We start from the raw sequence: 25,228 nt of genomic DNA, 5'->3' as shown, positions 1-25,228 counted from the left end.
TTGCACTCTGTTAGTTTGGTTCGCGACTGTTATCGATTGCAATTGTGTGGGCCTGTGCTGTCGTATACTCCTGTACTCGAGCATTGATATACAGATTCAGACTAATCCCTGAAAGATGAATACAGGCAATGATGGTCATCGTAGTATAAGCATGTTGTTTCAGCGGAGGTCTCAATTTCAAGAGTGCTCTTCATTTACAGGATGGCGAGAGTGTGGAGGCCATCGCTTCGTCTGAGTTTGTAAATGCAAAAATGGCTGCCAAGGCTTCCCGTCAACTCCAGGATCCATTGGTGATTCTGACCGGGAATCTACCAGCCTGGGTTACGCAGCTTGGAAAAACATGGTCTGTTAAACCACCATAGCTTTGCCTCTGTCTTCACCACATGCCATTCCATAACACCATAACTTTCCCCCAATCTCTCTCTTTAAACTCTTACGGGTTTGTTTTTTCTGGAACTTAGAGTTTTTGTTTTCTTCTCTTGCAGCCCATTCTTACTTCCATTTGACACACGGCAGCTCCTTTTTTGTGCCATTGCTCTCGACCGGGACCGAGCCATGCAGCGCCTGCTTGACTCTAACCCGGAGCTTTCTCCTCCCGACGGAGCAGAGGCCAGAGTCGCACCCAGACTTGACCGTAAAAAGGTATTCGTACCCGTCTCCCTTTCGGCTACAAAAAGTCGCAAACATTTGATTTGTTGCCTCATACATTCATTCACTCATTTGCTCTTGCTTAAGTGTTCGTCGTTCATGTATTCGTGCTGGCATTATTTTTATTCCTCACTGCGAGTGTATATAGCTTTGTGTAATCCGACCTGGTCTTGTTGCGGTTGCGGTATGCAAGTTGTTTAAGTAAAGTGCAGCACGGTGTCGTAAGTTTCCTTCTCCGTTGTGTGCAGCGCACGGTGAGCCGTGATGACCTTCTCAAGCAGGCAGAGGCAGTGATGTCCGAGCTTGGGGCTTCACGTGCATTGCTTGAAGTTCAATATGAGAATGAGGTCGGTCACGTGTCTGTATTGCTTCGCTTTCACGTATTCATTATTTTTCTATACTTTGAGAACTCGAGCTTGTTCGCAAATTTCGAAACAATTGTTCGTCCACCTTTATGGAAGACACAAAGTTTATAAAAGTGTACCTACAGTCACGTGAAAAAGTACACCCCATGTAAAGTTTTGACTTTTTCAACATACAGCTATTTGATCTTCATTTCAACAATATTGATAGATAAAGGTGATATAATATAACAAATATCATGAAACATTTACATTTTGTAGTACATTGTATAATTTAAATAAACATAAATGCAAATTTCTCATGTGGAAAAAGTAAGTACACCCCTACATTTATCACTACTTCAAATACCTAAAATTAGAATCAGGTGCACCAGCTCAGGTGCAAATGATTATTACATCGTTAGAGAGGATCTTGGAGGAACCTGTCTTATTTAAACCTCAGACATTTCGTTTGGTTTGCTCTTTGTTGTTGAAGTGTGCGGCGTCACCATGCCTAGATCAAAAGAGCTCTCTGAGGCCTTCAGAAAGAAGGTTATAGATGCCTACGAGTCTGGGAAGGGATTTAAAAAGATCTCCAAACAATTTGAAATCGATCATTCGACTGTCCGGAAGATCATCTACAAGTAGAGAAGATTACAAACAACTGCCAACTTGTTCAGGCCAGGCCGCCCCAGCAAGTTCAGCCCAAGAGCAGACCGAAGATGCTGAAAAGTCTCTACGGACCCCAGAATGCCATCACGGGACCTACAGGTAGCTCTTGCCACTGTTGATGTCAGTGCACGAGTCTAGCTCTAAAGAGGCTGCACAAATTTGATCTACATGGGAGTTGTGCCAGGAGGAAGGAAACCTTTGCTGTCCAGAAAGAACATCGGGGCAAGACTAAAGTTTGCCAATGAACACCTAGGCAAAGACCAGCACTTCTGGAACAATGTTCTCTGGACAGATGAGTCAAAGGTAGAGCTATTTTGCCACAGTACCAGAAGACATGTTTGCCAAAAACCAAAGACAGCATTTGACCACAAGAACCTGATGCCAACTGTAAAGCATGGTGGTGGAAATATTATGGTTTGGGGTGGTCTTGCTGCATCAGGGCCTGGGCAGCTCACCATCATAGAATCCACTATGAATTCTTCATTGTACCAGAGGGTGCTTGAGGATAATGTGAGGCCATCTGTCGGAAAGTTGAAGCTCAACCGAAGGTGGACCTTGCAACATGACAATGACCCTAAACATACCAGTAAATCCACCAAGGAATGGCTGAAAAGAAAGAAATGGAGGGTTCTGGAATGGCCAAGTCAAAGCCCGGATCTGAATCCCATCGAGATGTTGTGGGGGGATTTGAAACGAGCTGTGCATGCAAGAAACCCCTCAAACATCTCACAGCTGAAAGAATTCTGCATGGAGGAATGGGCAAAAATTTCTCCCAGTCGATGTCAGAGACTGGTAGACAGTTATAAGAAATGCCTACTTGAGGTTGTTTCTGCCAAAGGGGGGCAATACCACCTATTAGAGCCAAGGGTGTACTTACTTTTTCCACATGCGAAATTTGCATTTATGTTTATTTAAATTATACAATGCACTACAAAATGTAAATGTTTCATGATATTTGTTATATTATATCACCTTTATATATCAATATTGTTGAAATGAAGATCAAATAGCTGTATGTTGAAATACGTTGAAAAAGTCAAAACTTTACATGGGGTGTACTTACTTTTTCACGTGACTGTATATAATCTGAACTGATAACTTTATACTTCAGGAGATTCAGGGTTATAGTGCTAAGCCTGGTGTTGGCTTAGCGGTTAGGGTGCCGGCTTTGGATCCTAGGATGCTGGGTTTGAATCCCAGTCTATCGCTAAATTAACGCCGGGGGTTGACTCAGCCTGTCATCCTTCCGAGGTCGGCAAATTGAGTATCAGTTCACTGGTAATTTCCTGCGTGTCACAAGAGGCGACTAACAGGGTTGGCGGCAGGAAGGGCATCCGGCCGTAAAACATTGCTTCAAAAAGGGGACCACGGTGCCCAAAAAAGGCCAACCCTCGCCCTGCGGGGAGAAAATGGCCTCTAAAGGTGGTACATATATATATATTGTTGTGGATATGAGGACTGTTTTTTTTGATTGTGTGCTTTATTATTATTATTGTTATTCTGCGCCTCCTGCCTCCGGAGCTGTGTAAAGGTCAAAAGGGCATCCCATAATTAGTCCACAAGCATACACGTCAGCCAATCATAGAATACCCCTGTTCGATAGTTATATCTTATTCTGTGTTTTAGGGTAAGGCTGTGTCTCCCATTAATAGAAGTACTCCATTGCACCAAGTGAAAGAGATAGATTCCCTTCATTCCCATTCCCAAAACCTCCATTCCCCCTTTTCGTCAATTGCCAACTGCATTTTGGGCGGTTTTCCCTTCATCCGCCATTGACCACGAGGCAGGGTTGGGGAAGAAAGGCGGGTCCCCACCTCGTCATAGAGGGGAGGAGTGAACCAGCCCTTGCCGACCAACCCAGAACGAGGGGTTGGCTTTAGAGGGCGGAGAGAGAACGTTTTGGGGAGGTTCGCAAAGGGTCAAGGGTGGGGCTTATATAACCCGAGGCAGAGGCCCCCGGAGAGAGTCGAGGAGGGAGGAGATCAGAAGACAGAAAGGCCTTGAGTTGGACTAAGCAAGAGAGGAAGTTGTTGGACTGGGTGGGACTAAGAAAGAGAGAGAAAGAGTCCTGAAGCTTGTGAGGGAAGGAGAGAGAACCCGTCACACCAACCCCCCACCAGCCGTGTTGGCTCCACCAAGCGTTCACCTCCACCAAGGCTCCACCAAGCTCCGCGTTGGCTCCACCAAGCGTTCACCTCCACCAAGGCTCCACCAAGCTCCGCGTTGGCTCCACCAAGCGTTCACCTCCACCAAAGCTCCACCAAGCTCCGCGTTGGCTCCACCAAGCGTTCACCTCCAGCCATCCACCTCCTGCGATTCCTGTCATCATTCCCCGCGTGAGTCTGTCTTTTGTTTGTTCTGTCCTGGGTTAATTAAGACTGTACGTAAGCTAGTATTTTCACTGTGTCACCTGCGTCTTATGTGCTGTAAATAAACGTGACTGCTTTCTTTTTGCTTATGTGTGTAAATAGTAAATAAATTTAGTAGTATTTCCAAACCTTTCTTTGCCTTCGTCTTCCTCTTTGCATTCGTCGTTTTAGTCTTTTCCCTCATTGAGCAGCCGCGGTGTGATCCGGCCAACGTTTGGGTGGAATCGGGTTCTAATCGGGGAATAACTGTTCGGTCGCGGTAATACCAACCGCTCGGTAAAATAACATCTTTAACCGCGTCCACAACAATATATTTATATATATATGTTTATATATTTATATATATATATATATATATATATATATATATATATATATATATATATATACATACACACACACACACACACACACACACACACACACACACACACACACACACACACACACACACAGCTGGTCACAAGTGTGCCGCACTGACCGGGTCCTCGGTCGAGGTCCTCAGCATCATCCCGTTTCGGCCCTTCAACCTCGATACTGTCAGCTAAGGTGGGCCAGCAGGGGCACATACACATCCACATGCAGCAACTACACCTGGATGCGTACATACCCCCAGCCAGTGCGAACGCAGACTACAACAGCAACACCTCCACATCCAGAATCCACAGCACCAAACAAACATGATGGAACACGCAAACACCCACCTTTATACCCTTCACCACTCACCAACAAAACACACCAGATCATTCATACACACATCCACACACATACACACACACACAGCACCAACCAACCACCTACCCTTACAACCTACACCACTCAACATACAAAAGCACACACACATGCAAAAATTCATTCATGCAAAAACACACACCCTCACTCACCCACTCACATACACAAAATAAGAAATAATAATAGTAACAAAAACAAACAAAAAAAATGAAAAATCGGTCAGAGACCGAAGACTTGCCGGGATGTACTTTTTTATCGGCCATTTAGAACAAATATGGCAGCCGAACCACGTGACCGATGACATAATCATTAACATATTTTATTCCCCATGGAGAGTTCTTTGCAATGAGCCATGTCTCAATTCTTTCTATTCAGCTCTTTCGGAGATATGGAGGTGCAAAGTTTTTCGGTTTTTCCAAGATGGCGGCCGAACCACATGACCGATGACATCATCATTACCATATTTTATTCCCCATGGAGAGTTCTTTGCAATGAGCCATGTCTCAATTTTTTCTGTTCAGCACTTTCGGAGATATAGTGGTGCAAAGTTTTGCCGTTTTTCCAAGATGGCGGCCGAACCACGTGTCTGATGACGTCATCATTAACATATTTTATTCCCCATGGAGAGTTCTTTACAATGAGCCATGTCTCAATTTTTTCTGTTCAGCACTTTCGGAGATATAGAGGTGCACAATTTTTCGGTTTTTCCAAGATTGCGGCCGAACCACGTGACTGATGACGTCATCAATTGGGCACAGTCTATTCCAGGGCAAGACAAATACGTGTGCACATCAGATGTTGCCCGCAACAGGAAATTCAACAATATTGGCTCCATCCTCCAAATCTCTTGCCACTTCAACATCCTCACCCGCACACCTTCCCACCTAGTCCAAGCACCTTGCTGTGCCTGACCGACTGCTTTCACATATCTTCCCTCCTCTTCCTTTCTTCTTAACTCCCTCTCAACCATCTTCCTCCTCTCTTTCACACATGCCTTTCCCCATCGCTCATGCTTCATCCACCCCAAGCCATGCTTCCCGTGCTGTACCACCCCCATGACCTCCTCCTGTTGCAACCGCTCCTCCATCTCGTCCATCTCTGCTCTTGCATTCCACTTCCGACTTCCCTTCTTCTCTGGGAGAGCATTCTTTACCACTGCATCACTTGAATCCCGCAACATCATGAACTGCCGCACCCTCACCACCTTAAACTCCTCGGTTAATGATGTCAAGGGAAACTGGAGTTTTCCACCCTGACCATAAAAGGCACTGTTCGTCAAACAGCGTCGCACTCCCAACCACCTCCTCACAAACCCGCTCACCACAACCTCCATCCTCTCTACATGCCCAATCGCAATATCATACATCATCAATGGCCACAATTCCACGACAACATGTTAATGACACGTTAATGTTAATGACATGTTAATGACACGTGGAACCGGTACAACTTCCGGTTCCTCGGGCGAGTGAAGCGTACTTCGAGCTCTCCACAGCATCGAAGTTTAAGTGTTTTCCCATTCTTGTCTTTGTCAAATTTCCACTGGTTATTTTGCTGTGTACGTGTTATTGTGTGTTTCTGGTTGGTATTGGTTTGTAATTCGTACAAACTTGTGTGTAGTTAATCGTTTTCTGGGTCGTACCTCGTGCGCGGCCTGGTAACTTGGGGCTTCCCTCCCCCCGTCGGTGTTTTGTCGATTTGGGTTCTTTCCTTCGCTGTATTGCTTGTTTCTTTTATTTTATTTTCTCCCCCTCACCTCACCTCCCTAGACAAAGAATTCTATATTGATTCTTTCTCTCCTCCCGGACACGTTTGTTCGCTCTCCCCCTCGTCTCGACTTGTGCCCCGCCCCCTATATCTCGTTTTTCTTCCGCCTCTGGTCCTTCTTTCTCAAATCCACGTTCTCGCTTGGAGACTTTTCCCAGATTGTTTTTCATGGTTTTCATGGTTCTGTTTGGATATTGTTGGAATATGTTTAAGCCGCAGCCATGATGCTGACGCCGCCCCGACCCCCCCCCCCCCCCCCCCCCCCCGAATTTCCATGTTTTAAACGTTTCCCAGTGTGTACCCTGGTAAGAATAGGTACACCGTATCCCTGCGTGTCGTAAGAGACGACTAAGAGGGTTGGCGTCAGGAAGGGCATCCGGCCATAAAAACATTGCCTCAAAAAAGAGAACCATGACAATTACAACTACATATGGGCAGGGTGCAGCCCGAAGTGGAGATCGGTTTCTGAGGTTTGGGACATGGAATGTAGGGACAATGACAGGGAGATCAGGAGAAGTGGTGGAAGTATTGGTCAGAAGAAGAGTGGACATATGTTGTGTGCAAGAGACGAGATGGAAGGGAAGTGGTGTGAGAATGGTGAAGGGTAGGCAGGGACAGAAATACAAGTTTGTGTGGCAAGGGTGCCCGGAGGGCGTGAATGGTGTTGGTGTCCTGTTTTCTGAGGAGTTTGTAGACAGTGTGGTGAGTGTGACTAGAGTGAGTGATAGGTTGATGATGGGGAAAATGATGATAGGAAAGCTCTTGGTGAACGTCATCTCGGGATATGCTCCGCAGGTTGGTCGAAGCAATGAAGAGAAGGACAAGTTCTGGTGTGCGATAGAGAAGCTGATGGAAAACGGGAAAGATGAGGAAGTTGTTGTGGTGGGAGGAGACCTGAATGGACATGTGGGAAGGAGTATGGATGGTTTTGAGGGAGTTCATGTGGGTTACGGATATGGTGTGAGAAATGGAGAAGGTGAAAGGATTTTGGAGTTTGCTGATGTAGCTGATTTGTTGATTTGTAATACTCAGTTCCAGAAAGAGGATAATAAGCTTGTTACATACACGTCAGGTGGGTCGACAACAACCGTTGACTACCTGATGGTGCGTCGGCGAGATAGGGGGCACCTCCGGGAAACAAAGGTGATCCCGGGGGAGGAGGCTGTTTGACAGCACCACTTGGTTGTCTGCGACATAAGGGTGAAAGGTGCGAGGAGAGCTCGGCGGGTGAAGCACCAACCAAGAATGAAGGTGTGGAGGTTGAAAGAGGTGACAGTAAGGGAGGCATTAAAAGAGAGGCTGAGTAGGGTAGAGGATGATGTGGTTGAGCTTGAAAGTGGTTGGATGTCAATGAAAGCTAGTCTGTTGGGAGCTGTTGGTGAGGTATGTGGATGGACAAAAGGACCACCGAGGCACTCGGAAACATGGTGGTGGGATGATGAAGTTGGAAAGAGGTTTGACGAGAAGAGGAAGAAGTTCAAGGAGTGGCAGAAGGCGAAGGGTACGGGAGCAGAAACAGCAGAGCATGAAAGTTATAAGGCAGCCAGGAAGGCTGCAAAGAAAGAGGTAGCAAAGGCGCGGGAGGCATGTAGGAAAATGTTCGGAGAACGCTTGGATTCGGAAGAGGGTCAGAAAGCAGTATACAGGATTGCAAAGCACAAAGCGAAAGAGAGGTGTGATGTGATGGGGGTGAGTTGCTTGAAGGATGAAGTGGGACAAATCGTTGTCGACCCAGATGGAATTAAAGGAAGATGGAAAAGATATATGGAAATGCTGTTGAATACAGAGAATGAATGGGATGGCAACATAGAGAGTAACCCAGTTTTAGGACCGGCAGAGACGATAACTGAGAAGGAAGTTGAGGAAGCGATAAAAGCAATGAAGAGTGGAAAAGCGGGAGGGCCGACGGGAGTTGTGGGAGATATGTTGAAGGCAGCAGGAAGTTGGGGTGTGAAGAGAATGACAGAGATCTGTAATCTGGTGGTGAAAGAAGGCCGCATTCCAGTGGACTGGGAACTGAGTACCCTCGTCCCTCTATACAAGGGGAAAGGTGACCTCGTGTTAACTCGCCCAAAATGAACCAACGTTAACAAACTGTATTGAGGTTACGGACGTAGGATGATCGGTGGGGTTAGGGCCTATTTTCCTGGCTTTACACAACGCAGATTTAACACTGGAAAGGGCCTATTCTCACACATCTATCTATAATTCCAGTAATCTCTGTGTGTATGTGTGTGTGTCTGTGTGTGTGTGTGTGTGTTTGTCTGTGACCGCTGTTTCTCGACAACCACGGGTCCGATCTAATTGAAACTTGCCAGGTATATTGCTGGGGACCCGAGGATGTGCCTTTTCAAGGTTTGAAATTAATCGGACAAGTGGTTCCCAAGGTATGGTCACCGTACTCGCAAGCCGTTCGCTTTGGCTTTGCGAATGGACCAAACCATTTCATGTAAATAGAGGGGGGGGTTCTGTGGTCGTTGCGAATGGACCAAACCATTTCATGTAAATAGAGGGGGGGGTTCTGTGGTCGTTACTGCCACGTGGTTTCAAAGTTTTTTTTTGTTGTTGTTGTTTGCACGCATGTTTTTTTGCACGCACGTACGTGCGGGCACGCCCTAGTACAAAGAAATAACGATACTACAAATGAGGCTACATGTTGCTTGTGTGACTATCTATGGGGGGCAACCTTTAACCTTTATTGAACTCACTGTACAAACCTCAAAACCGTAACGATATATAAATATACACGGTAACCCGGGTTGCCCCGTGATTTTTCATCATTTTACATAATTAATTAATCTATTTTAGGGGGAGTGTAACCCGGGTTCGTGTGATAGGAAAATCCTTTGTGATACACCGGGATGGCAATTTATGGCTGGGTTGGGATTAGAACACTTGCTAAACAACTTAGATTTGAATGCGCGTCGATCTGGTGATGTCTTGGCCGACATTTTTGCACAAACTTTCCCTTCATTTTTTTTATAACACTTCGAAAATAGGTCAAAGGAAAGAGGTTATGAGCCGCAAGGTTGTGATTTCGTCATACCTACACCAGGTGTACAATCTCAAGGTTACAGGAGGGGCCCAGCCCACCCTTTATTGAAAGAAAAGACAGATGTGATGACGAAAGCATGATCCACGGTGTTTGGTAATTTCATGCAGACGTTGGGGGATTTGTGGGATTCAATAAATGGGAAGTTCATGTCGGCCATAATTTTTATCATACGCACATGACACGAGCCAAGCATGATGTGTTGTCAAGGTAATTGGGATCCTTATCATGTGGCTTCCACTTTCACCAACCCCTCACATCCGTTTTGCCTTACAACACTCACTCTTTGGAGTTCCATAAACTGCCCGCTTCTAAGGTATCTCTTAATTTGCAGGTGGGGACGGGGCTTGGGCCGACTCTGGAGTTTTACGCGCTCGTGTCCCAGGAAATCCAGAGAGCCGATCTGTGCCTATGGAGAGATGAAGATCCTTCACCTACCGGTACGTGTTGTTCTTAAATCCTCGTATTCTGTTGAACTGATTTTTATCTTTGACTCTTACCGTTGGTGACTTTACCTTATTTTGATATTATTCCAGTTTTATTAATCACCCGTTTCTTTCTCAAAAAAAGGACGAGGACCGGGTTCACGACCTGTGTCTTTTCCACAAGGCCTCTTCCCAGGACCCCTCCCCCGTGGGGTTAAGGTTGCAACCCTAACAAAAGTCAAGCTCAAGTTCCGCTTCCTGGGTCGCCTAATGGCCAAAGCACTCCTGGATTCCAGAATGGTACATATTTATGGGGATTCGACCTTATGTATGAAAACCCTTGTTGCTTTTCTTATCTGGATTGTGAGTTGCTAAAATCGGTTTCATCAGCTGTTTGTCGGTTTGTAAAACGTTTCGCTAAAAGGAGGGGGCTGCTGCCATCGGATGAGAGGTGCGGTGAGACATATGGCGGCTTTGTGGAGTAGCGATCGAACTGGAGCCTCCTTTGTGTGGTCCATTTAATGAGTGAAATGGCTTTGTGTTGACCACTAACTCATTGTTGGTAAGATTAATTATTCAAAAGTTATTTGTTCTTGATTTTATTTTCTCATCTTTCTCCACTCTTCACTCCTCCTCTCATTCATACTTGGCGCAGCTTGATCTCCCACTCTCCCTGCCTTTCTGTCGCTGGCTTCTCGGCCAAGAGAGCTGCCTGGGTCTCGCGGGCATTGCATCGCTAGACGCACAGCTTTACCGTTCTATCCGCCAGCTTTTTAGGTCAAAAGCTGGAGCGCCTCAAGATCCTCAAGTTCCGAACTCAATGCCTCCCAGCCCAAGTTCCTCCACCACCGAGGTAAAGGTTTAACTGTTCTATTGCTGTGAAATATTTCATTTTCTGGTGCATGATTACTGTTAAATAACTTTTTGTTTTCCTCTCCTCCTTTTACCCCAACCCCCAACCCCCATTCCTCGCCCCCTAATTGTGCTTCCCCTTCCCCTCCCATTGAAAATGGCTTATTTGGCGGTAATGGCAGCCCCTGGTGCCAGCATTGGCAGGTCTGTCCGTTGCATCTGCTCCCTTACCCTTGGACACTAAACATGGCAGCTCCGAACTTTCTAGCCCCCAGCCCCCTGACTCCCCTGACCCAATAGATGTGGAAGACCTGGGTCTTGATTTCACTCTCCCTGGATACCCCAATATCGAACTTCGAAGGGGAGGAAGAGATATCGCTGTGACTTCAGAAAATGTCGAAGATTATGTTCGGGTTTGTCACTCACATACTTTTAATAGTCCTACTCTCCCCACCACCTCTTTCACAGGAGAGAACATGAAGGTTAGATTTTCTTATTGGGAAGCCTCATCAAATTGTTGTTGTTGTTGTTGTTGTTGTTGTTGTAGTAGTAGTAGTAGTAGTATTCACTTCAGACGTCCATTTTTTTTGTTTGTTTTTTTGTTACTGCCATAATTTGTGAACCACTGAAGATATTTAAACCAAACTTGGCATAAGTATGGACTGTTATACAAAGATGAACCAATTCAATTTTGCATTCAATAGGGCAAAGACCTGGTATTGGCTTAGCGGTTGGGGTGCTGGCTTAGGATCCTAGGATCCTGGGTTCGAATCCCGGTCGATCGCTGAATTAACGCCAAGGGGGTTGACTCAGCCTGTCATCCTTCCGAGGTCGGCAAATTGAGTACCAGCTCACTGGTAATTCCCTGTGTGTCGCAAGAGGCGACTAACAGGGTTGGCGGCAGGAAGGGCATCCAGCCGTAAAACATTTCTTCAAAAAGGGGACAACGGTACCCAAAAAAAGGCCAACTTAGATTTGAATGCGCGTGCCTCGAGGCCTCGAAAGGTGGTTCTTATTCAATAGGTCAAAGGTCATGTGCCCTTTAAAAATACTTTTACAGGCCATATCTTGAGTTGTACGCATCTGATGTTTTCTCTGTCCCACTCGTATCTCTTTTCTCAATTGTGGTAGAATAGAGCCAGATTGGTGCACAGCAAAGGCACCACAAAGTGTAGCAAAATAAATAAATAATGACGCTGTACCAAGCCTCTGTGGGAAGTTCAACCAGACCAAAGAAGCCATGGAGGCTGCGACAATGATATCTCCCTGACCTCCAGCAAACAACTCTGGCGAGGATCTCCATGGGGTATGTGCAGGAAAACAGAGAAGTCCCATGCACACGCTGCGGAGAACACCAAGTTCCACACAGACCAAGCAGTGGGTGGAGAGTCACAGGAACATGCACGGTGGTGGGCTCGACTGCGAGCAGATCAAATCGTGAGCAGAGGGATGGCAGGAAGTCTTGATTTCAGTCACCAATCTGCGACGCCAAGGCAGGCCCAAACCGTTGTCAGCAATCCACTCATGCCAGAAGCCACTATGGCACCATTCACGACTCCCAAGCCTTCAGACATTCTTCCATCACAATCCTTGCTTAAAACCCTGCCGATCAAACCCAGCCACTGCAGGAGCGCTCCGAAAGGTCAAGAACGCAGACAACACTGAGACGGTCACATTCACGAATAGGGGCACGCAGTCCATGCTGGCAGGGGAGAGGATGCACCTCACCAGCACCGAGACTACCCGAGGTTGGTCACTGCAGATCCACGTAGGTCTCAGAGGCATAATTTCAGCACCTAAACGAGTGATACGGGAAGCTCAGGTAACCTGGACTGTCATTATGGATCCATTTTGAAGCATTGGAACTTCCTTGTTTGCTAAATTTAAATATTAATTAGAATAAACTTAAAACAGAACTGCAAAACTTCAGCATTATTTTCACCACGAGACATGCACAACGCCTCGCCCACAAATCCGAGGCGATGCCCATCAGCTTCCGACATCATCATGGTGTCATCACAGCACTTCCTTTGGCGTCATCTATATATATATATATATATATATATATATATATATATATATATATATATATATATATATATATATATATATATATATATATATATATATATACACACACACACACACAGACTTGGCATTTAATATGGAATATTTTTTTTGGGGGGTGAACTTACTTTTCAAGATGACTTAGAACCAAAAGTTCATTGGAATTATGTTGAAATTATTCTAGATTTTGTTAATGTGACCTTTAAAAGAAACAAAAACCACATTTGACATTTCTAAACAAATAAATTGATCCTTGAAAGTGATGTAAACTGATATCGAACTCAATTCACGGAGGTTTCAGGTTTCCATTCAGAACAACCAGGTCAGTTTTGCCCCCTGCATGAAAAGCAGCCCACACGGTCACCCCACCACCTCTAGCCTGGACTCTTGGCACTATACAATCTTTGTTGTAGGCTTCATGCACTTGTCTGCGCACTCAGACGCGGCCATCTTGACGATAGACCAGAAATCTAGACTCGTCACTGAAGATCACGTGATTCCAGTGTCCTGGCTGCCATTGACGGTGCTCTCTGGCCCACTGCAATTGGCGCTGGCAGTGTTGTCTGGTCAGGCGTGGCTTTCTCAGGGGACGCCTGGCACGATAGCCTGCTTGAACCAGTCATTGGTTGACTAGCCTTCTGGATACAGGCACATTTGTCAGTTGCTGCCACTCAGCCCTAAGCCGATTAGCTGCCTTGGTATGGCCGTTGCGGACTAACCAGTGCAGCTGGCGATCATCCCTCCTTGTGGTTCTGCGGGGACGTCCTGGCCTCGGTATTGGAGTAGGGACACCCCTTTGAGCATTTCGTTTAAGGATCTTTGACACCTGACCTTGAGTGATTCTATACTGCCGAGCAATAGCACACTCTTTCATGCCGTAATTTCTTAAAGCCAGCAGTCCATGACAAACAGCATTGTCGAGTTGACGGACCATCTCCAGAGGAAGCGGCAATAACTTTTGGAGATGTGCAGCAGTTGTTTTCCACCAATACAGAACACAACAACCCTTGTATACCCGACTGTGAAGCCAATCATCAAATGCACCTGTCCGTACATTTTGCCACGCCACCTGTGATATAATCCTATTGTTGACTTCTTGCTGCGACAGACAATCAGTGACATGGTTCTTTTAACAAATAAATCACCGAAGTGTAAAAGAAGCTCACCAGATTGACATGCTGAGTTAAGAAAGTAAACCCAATTCAAGAAAAGAAAAAAAAATTCCATATTAAATGCCAAGTCGACAAATATGTCGACCAAGCAACTTGGGGCTGACTCAGAAGAAGACCTTTGTTGGTCGAAAGCTTGGTCGACAATTAAAGATCGACGTCCTGAAGCTACGTCCGCGTCTTATTTAATCTAACGATTATATATTCAATACAAATGAGACGCCCTGCTCGTACTTTGGAGTTTCTACTATTTCTTACAGTTATATATACTAGGGCATGCCCGTACTATATCTATATCTAAAATTATATCCCCCCCCCTCTATTTACATGAAATGGTTTGGTCCAAAGCGAACGGCTTGCGAGTGGTGACAATCCCCCCCCTCTATTTACATGCAATGGTTTGGTCCAAAGCGAACGGCTTCCGGAGTTTGGTAAAGAAATCGCCATCGCGTGCACAAACGCGCAGGAAAGCGAATGAATCGCAAATTCGTTTTTATTAGTTGTAAAACATAGTTTAACGCCAACATAGTTTGCAAACGTGAAATAAATGAATACGCTCTCAAATGTGCCATCCGAGGCAGAGTGTGCCCGCCACGTTCGGCACACGCGATCGTTCGCTGCTCTCTGATTGGTTGAATCGTTTTTTGGACATAGCTCGGTAAGTAATTGTCCGATTAATATGAAACCTTGAAAAGGCACATCCTCGGGTCCCCAGCAATATACCTGGCAAGTTAAAAGTATATCGGACCCGTGGTTGTCGAGAAACAGCGGTCACAGACAAACGTACAGACAGACAGAGATTACTGGAATTATAGATAGATATATATATATATATATATATATATATATTGTTACGGATCTCTACGTCGGCCTTTCCCCCTTAAGAAGGGGGGATTAATCCCCTTGTCCGCGACTGGCCGACGTGAGTCCTGGGGGTCCCAACGCTCCTTCCGGTCGGGAGCAGCCAGGGTATTTGGTCTACAAAAAGTCCCAAGGACCTGAGTGCCACTCCCGGCCGTGAAGCAAGGGAGGGACTCCCGCTCGAACCCCGGTTTTAGATGGTCTAGTTGCCGAGCGGTTTTTAGCAACCCGAAGTTCGAGTCATTAGCATTCACTAACCCGATTCCAAAACGTTGGCCAAATCGTGCCACAGGTATTCAATTGGGAAAAGACGAGGATGACACGGATGTAAAGGAAAGAAGAAGAAGAAGAAGAACCAAGGTAGGAAATACAAATATGATTTATTTCTACTATTTACAAGACCAAAGAAACCAAGGAGAAGGAAGGATACGAAAATAAAGACAAAGAGGGACGGACCAGAAGGACACAGTGCAATTTCTAGCTTAACTATACAAGCTTAACTTATTCCCAGGGACAAGACACACAGAACAAACTCACGTACACAAAAGGATGGAAAGGCAGGGATGGTTTGGGACGGCAGAGGAGGGTCCAGGCAGATGGTAGGCGTCGAGGTCCGGCTCCAAGCGCGCGCCCCGATCCACGCTTTGGGGTCGAGGCGAAAACCCGGCAAACACAGCCTCGCGTCTCACCGACCGGCAATAGGGCCTAGAGGGTATCGGCCTATTGCCGCAATACAGGCACCCCCTCACGTCTCTCTCTCTGTCTTGCTAGATCACGCCTGGTTCGTGCCTTCTCACCGACCTTGTACCTACTTTATGCAACTCTCATGAACCTTCAAGCAACTCCCCTCACAGAACTCTCACTTCAGAACTCCCTCTGCAGAACTGCTCGTGGGGCTCCCTCACTCATCTCCCTCTTGCGCGATCTTCGCACGCATCTCTCATCCTCAAGCGCGGGTGTGACACGCCCTCGTCGGTTTCGGTACCGCCCTCCCCCCGTGCTCTGTGACCTTATATGGCAATGCCACGGACTTGCCTCCTTATTTGGACATGGCGCCGAACGGCGCGCCCCTCGTGGCGAGCTACGGGCTTGTTCCCTTATTTGGGCATGGGGCTGAACAGCCCCGCCCCTCGTGGCGCGCCCTGGGCTTGCCTCTTCCCGGCGACCCCGCCCCTCCTGTTCAAACAGAGCACGGAGCACATATTCACTATTTGCAGCGAAATGAGAGGGCGCGCACCCCACGCTTGTGAAGCGTGTTTGTGAAGGGAGTTTGGGCTGGGAAATGTAATTATTGAAGGAGAGCTATTCTTATTTAATTCGGTGCAATGGAGTATTAATTAATGGAAGACAAAGCCTTAACCTAATACACAGAATAAGGAAATAAACTACCAACAAGGAGGAAATCTATGATTGGCTAACGTGATTGTATATGACCTAACTAAGGGACGCCCTTTTGACCTTTATACACAACTGGAGGAAGGAGGGTGATATTTTACCATTTACTACACAATAAAAAAAACACAATTTTCATATCCACAACAATATATATATATATGTATATATATATATATATATATATATATATATATATATATATATATATATATATATATATCTATAAAAATTTTAAAAAACACCGTTTAGAGGTCATTTGTCCCCGCAAAGCAGGGGTTGGCCTTTTTCGGGAACCGTGGTTGTTGTTGTTTTTTGGCCCCCTTTTTGAAGCAATGTTTTACGGCCGGATGCCCTTCCTGACGCCAACCCTTTTTGCCGCCTTTAACGACAAACAGGGAATTACCAGTGAACTGGTACTCAATTAGCCGACCTCGGAAGGATGACAGGCTGAGTCAACCCCCCTGGCGTTAATTCAGCGATCGAACGGGATTCGAACCCAGGATCCTAGGATCCTAAGCCGGCACCCTAGCCGCTAACCCAACAACTGCAAATATATATATATATATATATATATATAGATATTTATATATATGTATATATATATATATATATATATATATATATATATATATATATATATATATATATATATATATATATATATATATATATATATGTATGTATGTATGTATGTGTATATATATATATAGATATATAGATATATATATATATAGATATAGATACACATATGTATATATATATATAGATATATATATATAGATATATATATATATAGATATATATATATATATAGATATATATATATATAGATACATAGATACATAGATATAGACATCGTAACATTTTCTCCATAACTTGTCTAAGGTTTGTCCCATCCAAACTAAATTGCTCTCGCTAGATAGTCTAGGCCCTCGAGCTGGGGTTCTTAACCTGGGGTATCCATACCCCTTGGGGGTATGGGGACCAAAATCTGGGGGTATCGGACTCGTAATAAATTATAATAATAAAATTGTAATAAATTCAAACTCAATGACAATTAAAGTAAAAACACCCCTCAGAATGCACCACAGAGCACCTAGAAATCAAAAGAATTCTAAAGGGACATGCCCCCAGTCCCCCCTCGCTATGCGCACCTTCGGTGCGCCTTGGTCAGTCAACAGTCTGGCGAAGGGGGTATGGGGACACCGTGGGCAATCTGTTGGGGGTCTTGACAGGGAAAAAGGTTAAGAACCCCTGCCCTAGAGCAAGGCACATTTAAGCTTGATTTACATCATACTCCTCCGGGTTATAGGTCAAGGTCTTGTACCACCGCTAGGGGTATTAAACCACAATTTAGGTTTTTTTCCCCTTTTTTCTGCCAGTGTACGAGGACTTTCAAAATGAAATTTTGCCTCAATAATGGGACAACAATGTAAGTGGGGTTGACTTATTTATTTTGACCTTGACCTCATTTTAAGGTCATGACCCGATTGTTGGCATTTTAACATTTTCACCAAAAGGTTTGTCCGATCAGAACGAAATTGCCTTCACTAGATAACCTAGAACTAGGCTTAATATAACTTAAGCTTAATTTACATCATGATCCTCCGGGATATAGGTCAAGGTAACATGTCAGTCTGAAAAAAGTGTTTTTTGTCATCGTTCAATTTTGCCAGTGCAGAATCTCAAAGCCTGCTTGGCCTTCCAAGATGTTCTAGAATCATAATAGTGTACCTGCACTGAGGTTATGTATCTGAAATATGATTCCTGTCCTTGACCTACTTTTTGGCGATTGTGACTATTAACAAAAAAACACCTTTTTATCATAACTTGAATAATTTACCTGCAATTTTCATGATGAGTTTTATGGATACATTGTAGATGGGGACACATTTTCTTAATCGACACTATATCACTAAATGTTGAAGGTCAAGATCATATGGTGGTCCGAAAAAAATATGGCCATCATTGGATCGCTGGCCAAGGTTTATTCACGGGCGATCCCTAAGAGTAAGCCAGGGGTAGGTTTATCCTTTAATTTGTGATTGCAGATATCTATTTTTTGGAATGTGACCTTCAATTGACATCAAACATGACAGGGTGGAGGAATATCCATCGACTCATTCATATCAAATTTCATTCTGCAGTTTTCAACTTAAAAAAAAAAAAAGTAAAAATGAAAATCACATGTGCCCTCCAGCTGGTGGTTCATTGGACCCTGGTAGAGGGGGTGTGGAGGCAATTTGAAGCTCTCAGGGAAGGCTTCCAATCGGTTCTTCCACTTCATCACCTGCAGCTCTTCTTTCCTGAGGAGGTATGAAAGCAAAGTAAAAGTGTATAAGGGAGCTCTGTGTAAAAGGGTTTGAGTTTTAGTAGGATTTGAGGTGTGTTTGGAATTGGGATTTTATGGGGAAGGTGGGGTAGAGGTGTCATAAGACGATAAATTTTGGACTTGTCTTCATGTTTTAGGAATTTTCATACATCCTGACTTGAAGTGATCCAATTTCATTTTGACATTATGGAGCTGCAAGACGAACGAAACTAAAATACCCTTGTAATGACTTCAGAATGGTGCACTGCTCAAGGCAAAATGCTCGAACAGATCTGGTGGTTCTTGAAAAAGCTTGTGCGAGTGAAGAAAATTGCCCTTGAATCCAATTTGTCCCTTTCTTTTGAGAAACTCCCACTCTAGCCTCGAGCAGCGTTACTGCACCGCCGCGTTGTACTTGTCCCTAACTGTTTGCCAGGAAAAGCATCTTTATTCCCACGTTTTTTTTGAAGAAAAAAAAAATCCGTCTGACCATCACACCATCTCTTTCTAAACAGTTGTGCATAAATTCACCAAACTTGGTAGTTATAATCACCACATGGCAAGAAGATGGAAGAGCAGTGTCATTTTGTCCCCGCTTCCTGGGTGGGGTGAAAACGTCAAATTCCAAAAACCAATTACGAGCACATTTTAAAACATTTTTAATCCAACTTTGTATATGCAATCAACATTGGGATCGCATGAAATATGGAAGTCTTTTTTAATTTGACCCCCGGTTCATGCCCTTGGGGTGGGGACCGGGTCACAGGCCGAAACGGGAAAAAAATATTTAACTAAAATTTTTGATCTTTGATCATTCCTAGTGGAAGCTTTTGCCGTCTTTCAACCCTGCTTTAAGTGGGAGGCGTGGGAATTTGTGATGTTCCGCCTTTGACTTCACCCCATTTTAAATTTTGGAAATGTATCAAATTCCCCCTACCTGGTTGTCATAGAAACTTAAACTTACAATGCATCTTGTTGGCTTATTTTCAAGCTGGACATGCTTCTTTGTGGTGGACAAAGTGAGGCATGGGATGTACGCCAGCTCATGGACAGCTGCAGGCCTGACCACGGCTACAACCATGACAGGTACACGCATGATGCCTCTTTCAGCTGTAAAATGTTTTCACTCTCCCATGAGCGGAGGTTTTTGTAAGCTTTAACAACCGCTGCCCCTTTTCATTTGTACAGTAGAAAATGTCCTTGGTTTGTTTTGTTTTCATCAAATTGATGACTTTGTATAATTGATTGTATTTTTATGTTTTGCCGTTGTTTAAATTTTGCAATTTCCTCCCTCTCATCCCGTTCCCCCAACCCTTCTACTCCTAGCCGCGCAGTGCGGTTTCTGTTTGAAGTTCTCTCGTCCTTTGATTCATCGCAACAGCGCCTCTTCCTACAGTTTGTCACTGGCTCTCCGCGTCTCCCTGTGGGAGGTGAGTACGATAATTCCCCATAATTTCCAATCGACTCACCAACCCTTCTCACAATCGGATCTGCACACGGTGTCTCCTTTGTAGAGGTCATGTGTTCATTACATGACGAATTTGGTTGGAAGTTTAATTATAACCCCACTCCCCCTTTCTTGGCCCTATCATCATTATCATCATCAGGAGCCCCAGCCATCTTCACTGGAAGCCCACAGGCCCAAGGAAGCCGGCCCCCAATGGCCGGATTCCCCTGAAGATAGAGTAAAGATGAAATGTTGAATAGTTTAGTGTATCGTGTGAATTTAGGGCAAGTTGTAACTCGGTGGTGTACAGTGTTCAGTTCAAGGTGAGTGTAGGCAGAACATGTTTCTAAGTTGTGTCGAGTTTGTTGAGAGGTTTTAAATGTGCAATGGTGGCCCAAAGGAAGTCTATGCCTTGATGCCTTGTTCTTGCCTGTGAAAGCATTCTATCTCCTTCTCTCCTTCTATCAGTACTCATTTCCCTACTGGAATCTTCTTTTCCACCTACAAATCCCTTCATCCCTGCAGGATTTAAAATTTAGACCTTGTTGTTCACCTTTATTTATTTGTTTTTACATTGTGACCGACTCACCAACCGTTTGCATGTTCCTTACTCCAGGTTTCCGCAGCCTGAATCCGCCATTGACGATCGTGCGTAAGGGAGAGGGAGGGGAGAAAGGGGGCGATGGCGCGCTTCCTTCCGTGATGACGTGTGTGAATTACCTGAAGCTTCCAGATTACAGTTCTGCCAGTGTGCTGAGGGAAAGGTTGCTTTTGGCTGCCCGGGAAGGCCAGCGCTCCTTTCATCTCTCGTGAGGTGAGCACGGAGCAGGTGTCCAAACCTCAGATCCTAAGTGTACACGTTCTTTAAATGCAACGAAGCAATCTTTGAGATGTCATGAAGACTTTACACAACTTTCTCTATTTCATTAAGTGCTCAGAGGTATGTGTTGTATTGTGATGAAAAGGTGGGAGGACATTGTCATAATTGCTGGGAGAAGAGAATGCTTTTGAGATGGTGTGAACTAAGTGGACAATTGCAAAGAAATGGCATGTATGCTGCACTTAAGTATTTTCCCTTTCACTCGGTGAACTTGCCTTTATTAATTCGTCAAGAACTCAAAATTAACGTGATTTCTCGCGGTTCTTGGAAAGTGAAAGCTGTGCAATCTGCCCTTTTGACCGTGACCCCCCCCCCCCCCTCCCCATGCCCCCCAACCATTCACACGTCCTAATCTCGCACAATATCCGACCTATTTCCCCCTCACCCCTTATGCTCCATTTTAATTCCTCCGCCCCTAGAGTGATGGCGATGTGCAGTTAAATGGGTTGGGGAGTGGGGAAGGGTTGGGGGCATGTGAGGGAGGGGCTCTGTGGGTGAAGAAGAACCAGCGTTCAACCTCTCATGAGGTGAACAGGGAGCAGATGTCCAGAGAAGAGTCAAGATTGGTGGGTGGGGCTGTGGGAGAGTTGAGTTTTAAAGGCAGGACTAAATATGAGTTGTGGAATGTGGGTTTGGGTTCAGTGTTTGAAGCAAAATAAAAATTTCATTTGATCCTCACCGTTTCTTTTCTTGAGCTGCACGGTGATGGGCCACTTGCTGAGCCAGGTGTAAGAAGTATTTGATTTGTGTACTTTGGGTGTGTACATCGTTTTATTCTCTGTTAGCAGTGGTTAATTAATATTCCTGTTAATGAAAAGCCTTTCCTTGTGGATTCATTAAAGTATTTTTACCAAACCAATTCCATTTTTAGGGAAGTGTTCCGGGCATTATACAGTACTGTCAGTTACCTTCGCAATATTGAACCAATGTAATCAGCTTCTCAAACATTCCTACAAGGGGATAATGCGAATCTTGGAATCGGCCCAGATGAAAGTACTTTTGACAAAGCGTTTTCCATATGCTCAATGACATTATGGCTTTTCCTGTCTTGGCGGTGTTTCAATCTCAACTGTCCTGCGATTGGCGCCTCTATTTATTCCTTTAGTCACGAATTGTTGGTCCGTGAACCCTCCCTCCCCCTTCCCAAACAAATGCCATTCCACCGGATCACCCATCCTTGCTGAGTATATCCATGAGTACGCTGCGTCTGCCCATCCAGTTTCTCACCTCCTCCCTCACCGCCTTGTGCATTGTCACCAACCTTTGTCGGCATCATTGGTAATGTCTTGCACCAAGTGTACTTCCAAGTCCTCTTTATTCTGTTTGGCCAAATTGAAATGAAAGTAGACTTTTCAATGTGGCGGATGATGTTGAGGCATTCCCGTAGATGGCACTTCAATAACCGACTGTGATGGGATTGTCTCCATGATATATTCCATCCGCCGCGAGATTGTTGTCCTATGGCCATTCCTTCCATCAAATCCCATTACTCATCCTTGTCGGATATAGCATCCATCTCTTCTTGAGATGAGATGTCTATGGTGGAGAAGGAAGACTGTCTCTCAAAGTGGTTCTTCCTTGAAGGCTTATAATATGGATGGCCCTCTAAATGATTTTCAAGATTATCCAGGTGTCTTGAAATCGGCACACCTGTGACCAGGTTTGAAATTTTTAGCAAAAGAAAACGATTTGTACATATGTAATTGCTTTTATATGTAATCTTGAGAGAAAAAATGACTTGCTTACTGACTGCGGGGGCTTTCGCTCATCAAATTGTCACTTTCATCCAACAGAGCACTTTAAACCTTAGTGAGTTTGAAAGTAATGTTACCTATAAATATTTAATGGTAGTGTTAATGTCATCAGCAGACCATAACCTTGATGGTGACATCAATACTCTCCCTGCATGGGGGGGATAGGATGTGGAGGTTCGAGGAAATAGCCCCAGGACTAGGCTGTGGAACCGAGTTCTTCCAGGATTCTAAAGAAGTATCCACCTTCGTTTCGGTGAAGGATTGGGATTCATGTCTGAGTGGTGAAGTTTTCTTGATCTGAGTTTTGTTCCGGGGGCTCTTTTCAGTATCGTCACCGACCCCCGGACAGTTTCCAACTGTAGTTCGTTTGCAGTAATATTCCCTGGGATGTTTTTATGATCTCCATGAGGTTCTTCTTTATCAAACCGGGTGTTTCTGTCTGTATCACCATTTTTCTCAGAGATGGCTAAACTGATCTTTGTTTAATTTGCAGAGGTTCATCAGTGAGAGCTGGGGAGTGTTTTAGACAAAAAACAAACAAATTGGATTTTGCTTTTTAATATAAATCACCCTATAGTGCCAAAGCCTTTGTAGTTATGTGAAAGGTAATATTACATGATCCACGACCCCATTCCTTAGTAGTGTCATGAAGTGTTGTATGCTCCCACCAAAAAAATTAATGATTTATTCGAAATGCCAGCTGGATTAGAACAGCACCAGGCAACGCTGGGTACCCCTGCTTGTGTTGTGAACACTTCTACAAAGAATGGATATTGTAATTCAGGTAAGAATTTTAATTTCGGTAGTTTTAATTCAGGTCGAATTTAGGTAAAAATATATGAAACCACACGTTACATCTCCATCACTGCACGTACTTATAAAGTAAACCAATTTATTTCCACACAAACCATAAACAAGTACATATATTGGTTCACACGCAGCCTGTGATGTAATTGTTTGTCCTTCCCCAATTATTAACTCGTTCAATGAAGAGCGAATGCAAAACATTTCTTTCATTTCTACAGTTTGCCAAGAAGTACAGAGGTGAGCCAGTGGAGTTCTGGAACAAACTTTTATGGACAGAGGAGATTAAGATAAACCTTTACCAAAGCAATGGAAAGGCGGAAGTGTGGAGAAGGGAACGAACTGCATGTGATCCAAAGCGGACTACCTCTGTGAAGCTTGAAGTAGATGTCATGGCTGCCTATGGAACCGGATCTCATCTGATGATCTGGACTCTCCTTTATTGATGATGTAACTAATGATGGCAGCAGCAGAATGAATTCGGAAGTGTACAGAAACATTTTGTCTGCCTATGTACAAGAAAATGCCTCAATTCATTGGGTGGCGCTTCACCATGCAGCAAGACAATGACCCAAAGCACACACTGTCAACACAACCAAGAAGTTCATCAAGGGGAAAAGCGGAAGGTTTTAGACTGGCCTAGTCAATCTCCTGATTTAATCCAATGGAACATGCATTTCACTTGCTGGAGAGGAGACAAGTCAGAAAGCCCCAATACAAACAACAACTGAAAATGGCGGCAGCAAAGGTTTGGCAAAGCATCTCAAAGGAAGATACCAAGAGATTGGTGATGTCGATGAGTCACATGCTCGATGCAGTTATTACATGTAAGGGATGTACAACCAAATATGGTACTAACTATTATACTACTTTAATTACTTTAAGTTAATCTGTTCCAATACTTGTGCTTACCTAAAATATGCTGACTGAGCATCAAAAGTGCTCTTGGTCTGCATGTATAGAAATACCAAGAAATAAAAAAGAAAGACATGCATAGAAATACCAAGAAATAAAAAAGAAAGATGCATAGAAATACCAAGAAATAAAAAAAAAGACATGCATAGAAATACCAAGTAATAAAAAAGAAAGACATGCATAGAAATACCAAGAAATAAAAAAAAGAAACATGCATAGAAATACCAAGAAATAAAAAAGAACGACCATAGAAATACCAAGAAAAAAAAAGAAAAGAAAGATGCATATAAATACCAAGAAATAAAAAAAAAGAAAGACGCATAGAAATACCAAGAAATAAAAAAGAAATGTATAGAAATACCAAGAAATAAAAAAGAGACATGCATAGAAATACCAAGAAATAAAAAAGAAAGACATGCAGAGAAATACCAAGAAATAAAAAGAACGACGCATAGAAATACCAAGACAAAAGAAGAAAAGAAAGATGCATATAAATACCAAGAAATAAAAAAAGAAAGACATGCATAGAAATACCAAGAAATAAAAAAAGAAAGACGCATAGAAATACCAAGAAATAAAAAAGATGCATAGAAATACCAAGAAATAAAAAAGACGCTTAGAAATACCAAGAAATAAAAAAAGAAAGACGCATAGAAATACCAAGAAATAAAAAAGAAAGACATGCATAGAAATACCAAGAAATAAAAAAAGACATGCATAGAAATACCAAGAAAGAAAAAAAGACGCATAGAAATACCAAGTAATAA

At 44.0% G+C, this 25,228-nt stretch overlaps 1 protein-coding gene across 4 annotated transcripts in view; it reads left to right on the top strand.

The window, feature by feature from the left end:
- TRIP12 (thyroid hormone receptor interactor 12) overlaps positions 1-21,666 on the top strand; it is a 127,409-nt gene extending 105,743 nt beyond the window's left edge. For all 4 annotated transcript variants that reach the window (XM_078771433.1, XM_068107428.2, XM_078771434.1 and 1 more), the window contains 11 exons: positions 201-343; positions 486-642; positions 897-995; positions 9,916-10,021; positions 10,152-10,306; positions 10,662-10,859; positions 11,041-11,271; positions 18,551-18,664; positions 19,653-19,747; positions 19,988-20,091; positions 20,725-21,666. In XM_078771433.1, the coding sequence (XP_078627559.1) occupies positions 201-343; positions 486-642; positions 897-995; positions 9,916-10,021; positions 10,152-10,306; positions 10,662-10,859; positions 11,041-11,271; positions 18,551-18,664; positions 19,653-19,747; positions 19,988-20,091; positions 20,725-20,921 (1,599 nt within the window). In that variant the 3' untranslated portion in view covers positions 20,922-21,666. The remainder of the gene's footprint in view (positions 1-200; positions 344-485; positions 643-896; positions 996-9,915; positions 10,022-10,151; positions 10,307-10,661; positions 10,860-11,040; positions 11,272-18,550; positions 18,665-19,652; positions 19,748-19,987; positions 20,092-20,724) is intronic.
- Positions 21,667-25,228: the final 3,562 nt, after the last annotated feature.

This window comes from Myxine glutinosa, chromosome 2, assembly GCF_964187855.1.
Source record: "Myxine glutinosa chromosome 2, kmMyxGlut1.1, whole genome shotgun sequence".
Classification (NCBI taxonomy): domain Eukaryota; kingdom Metazoa; phylum Chordata; class Myxini; order Myxiniformes; family Myxinidae; genus Myxine; species Myxine glutinosa.
This window is presented reverse-complemented; position numbering and strand designations above follow the sequence as displayed.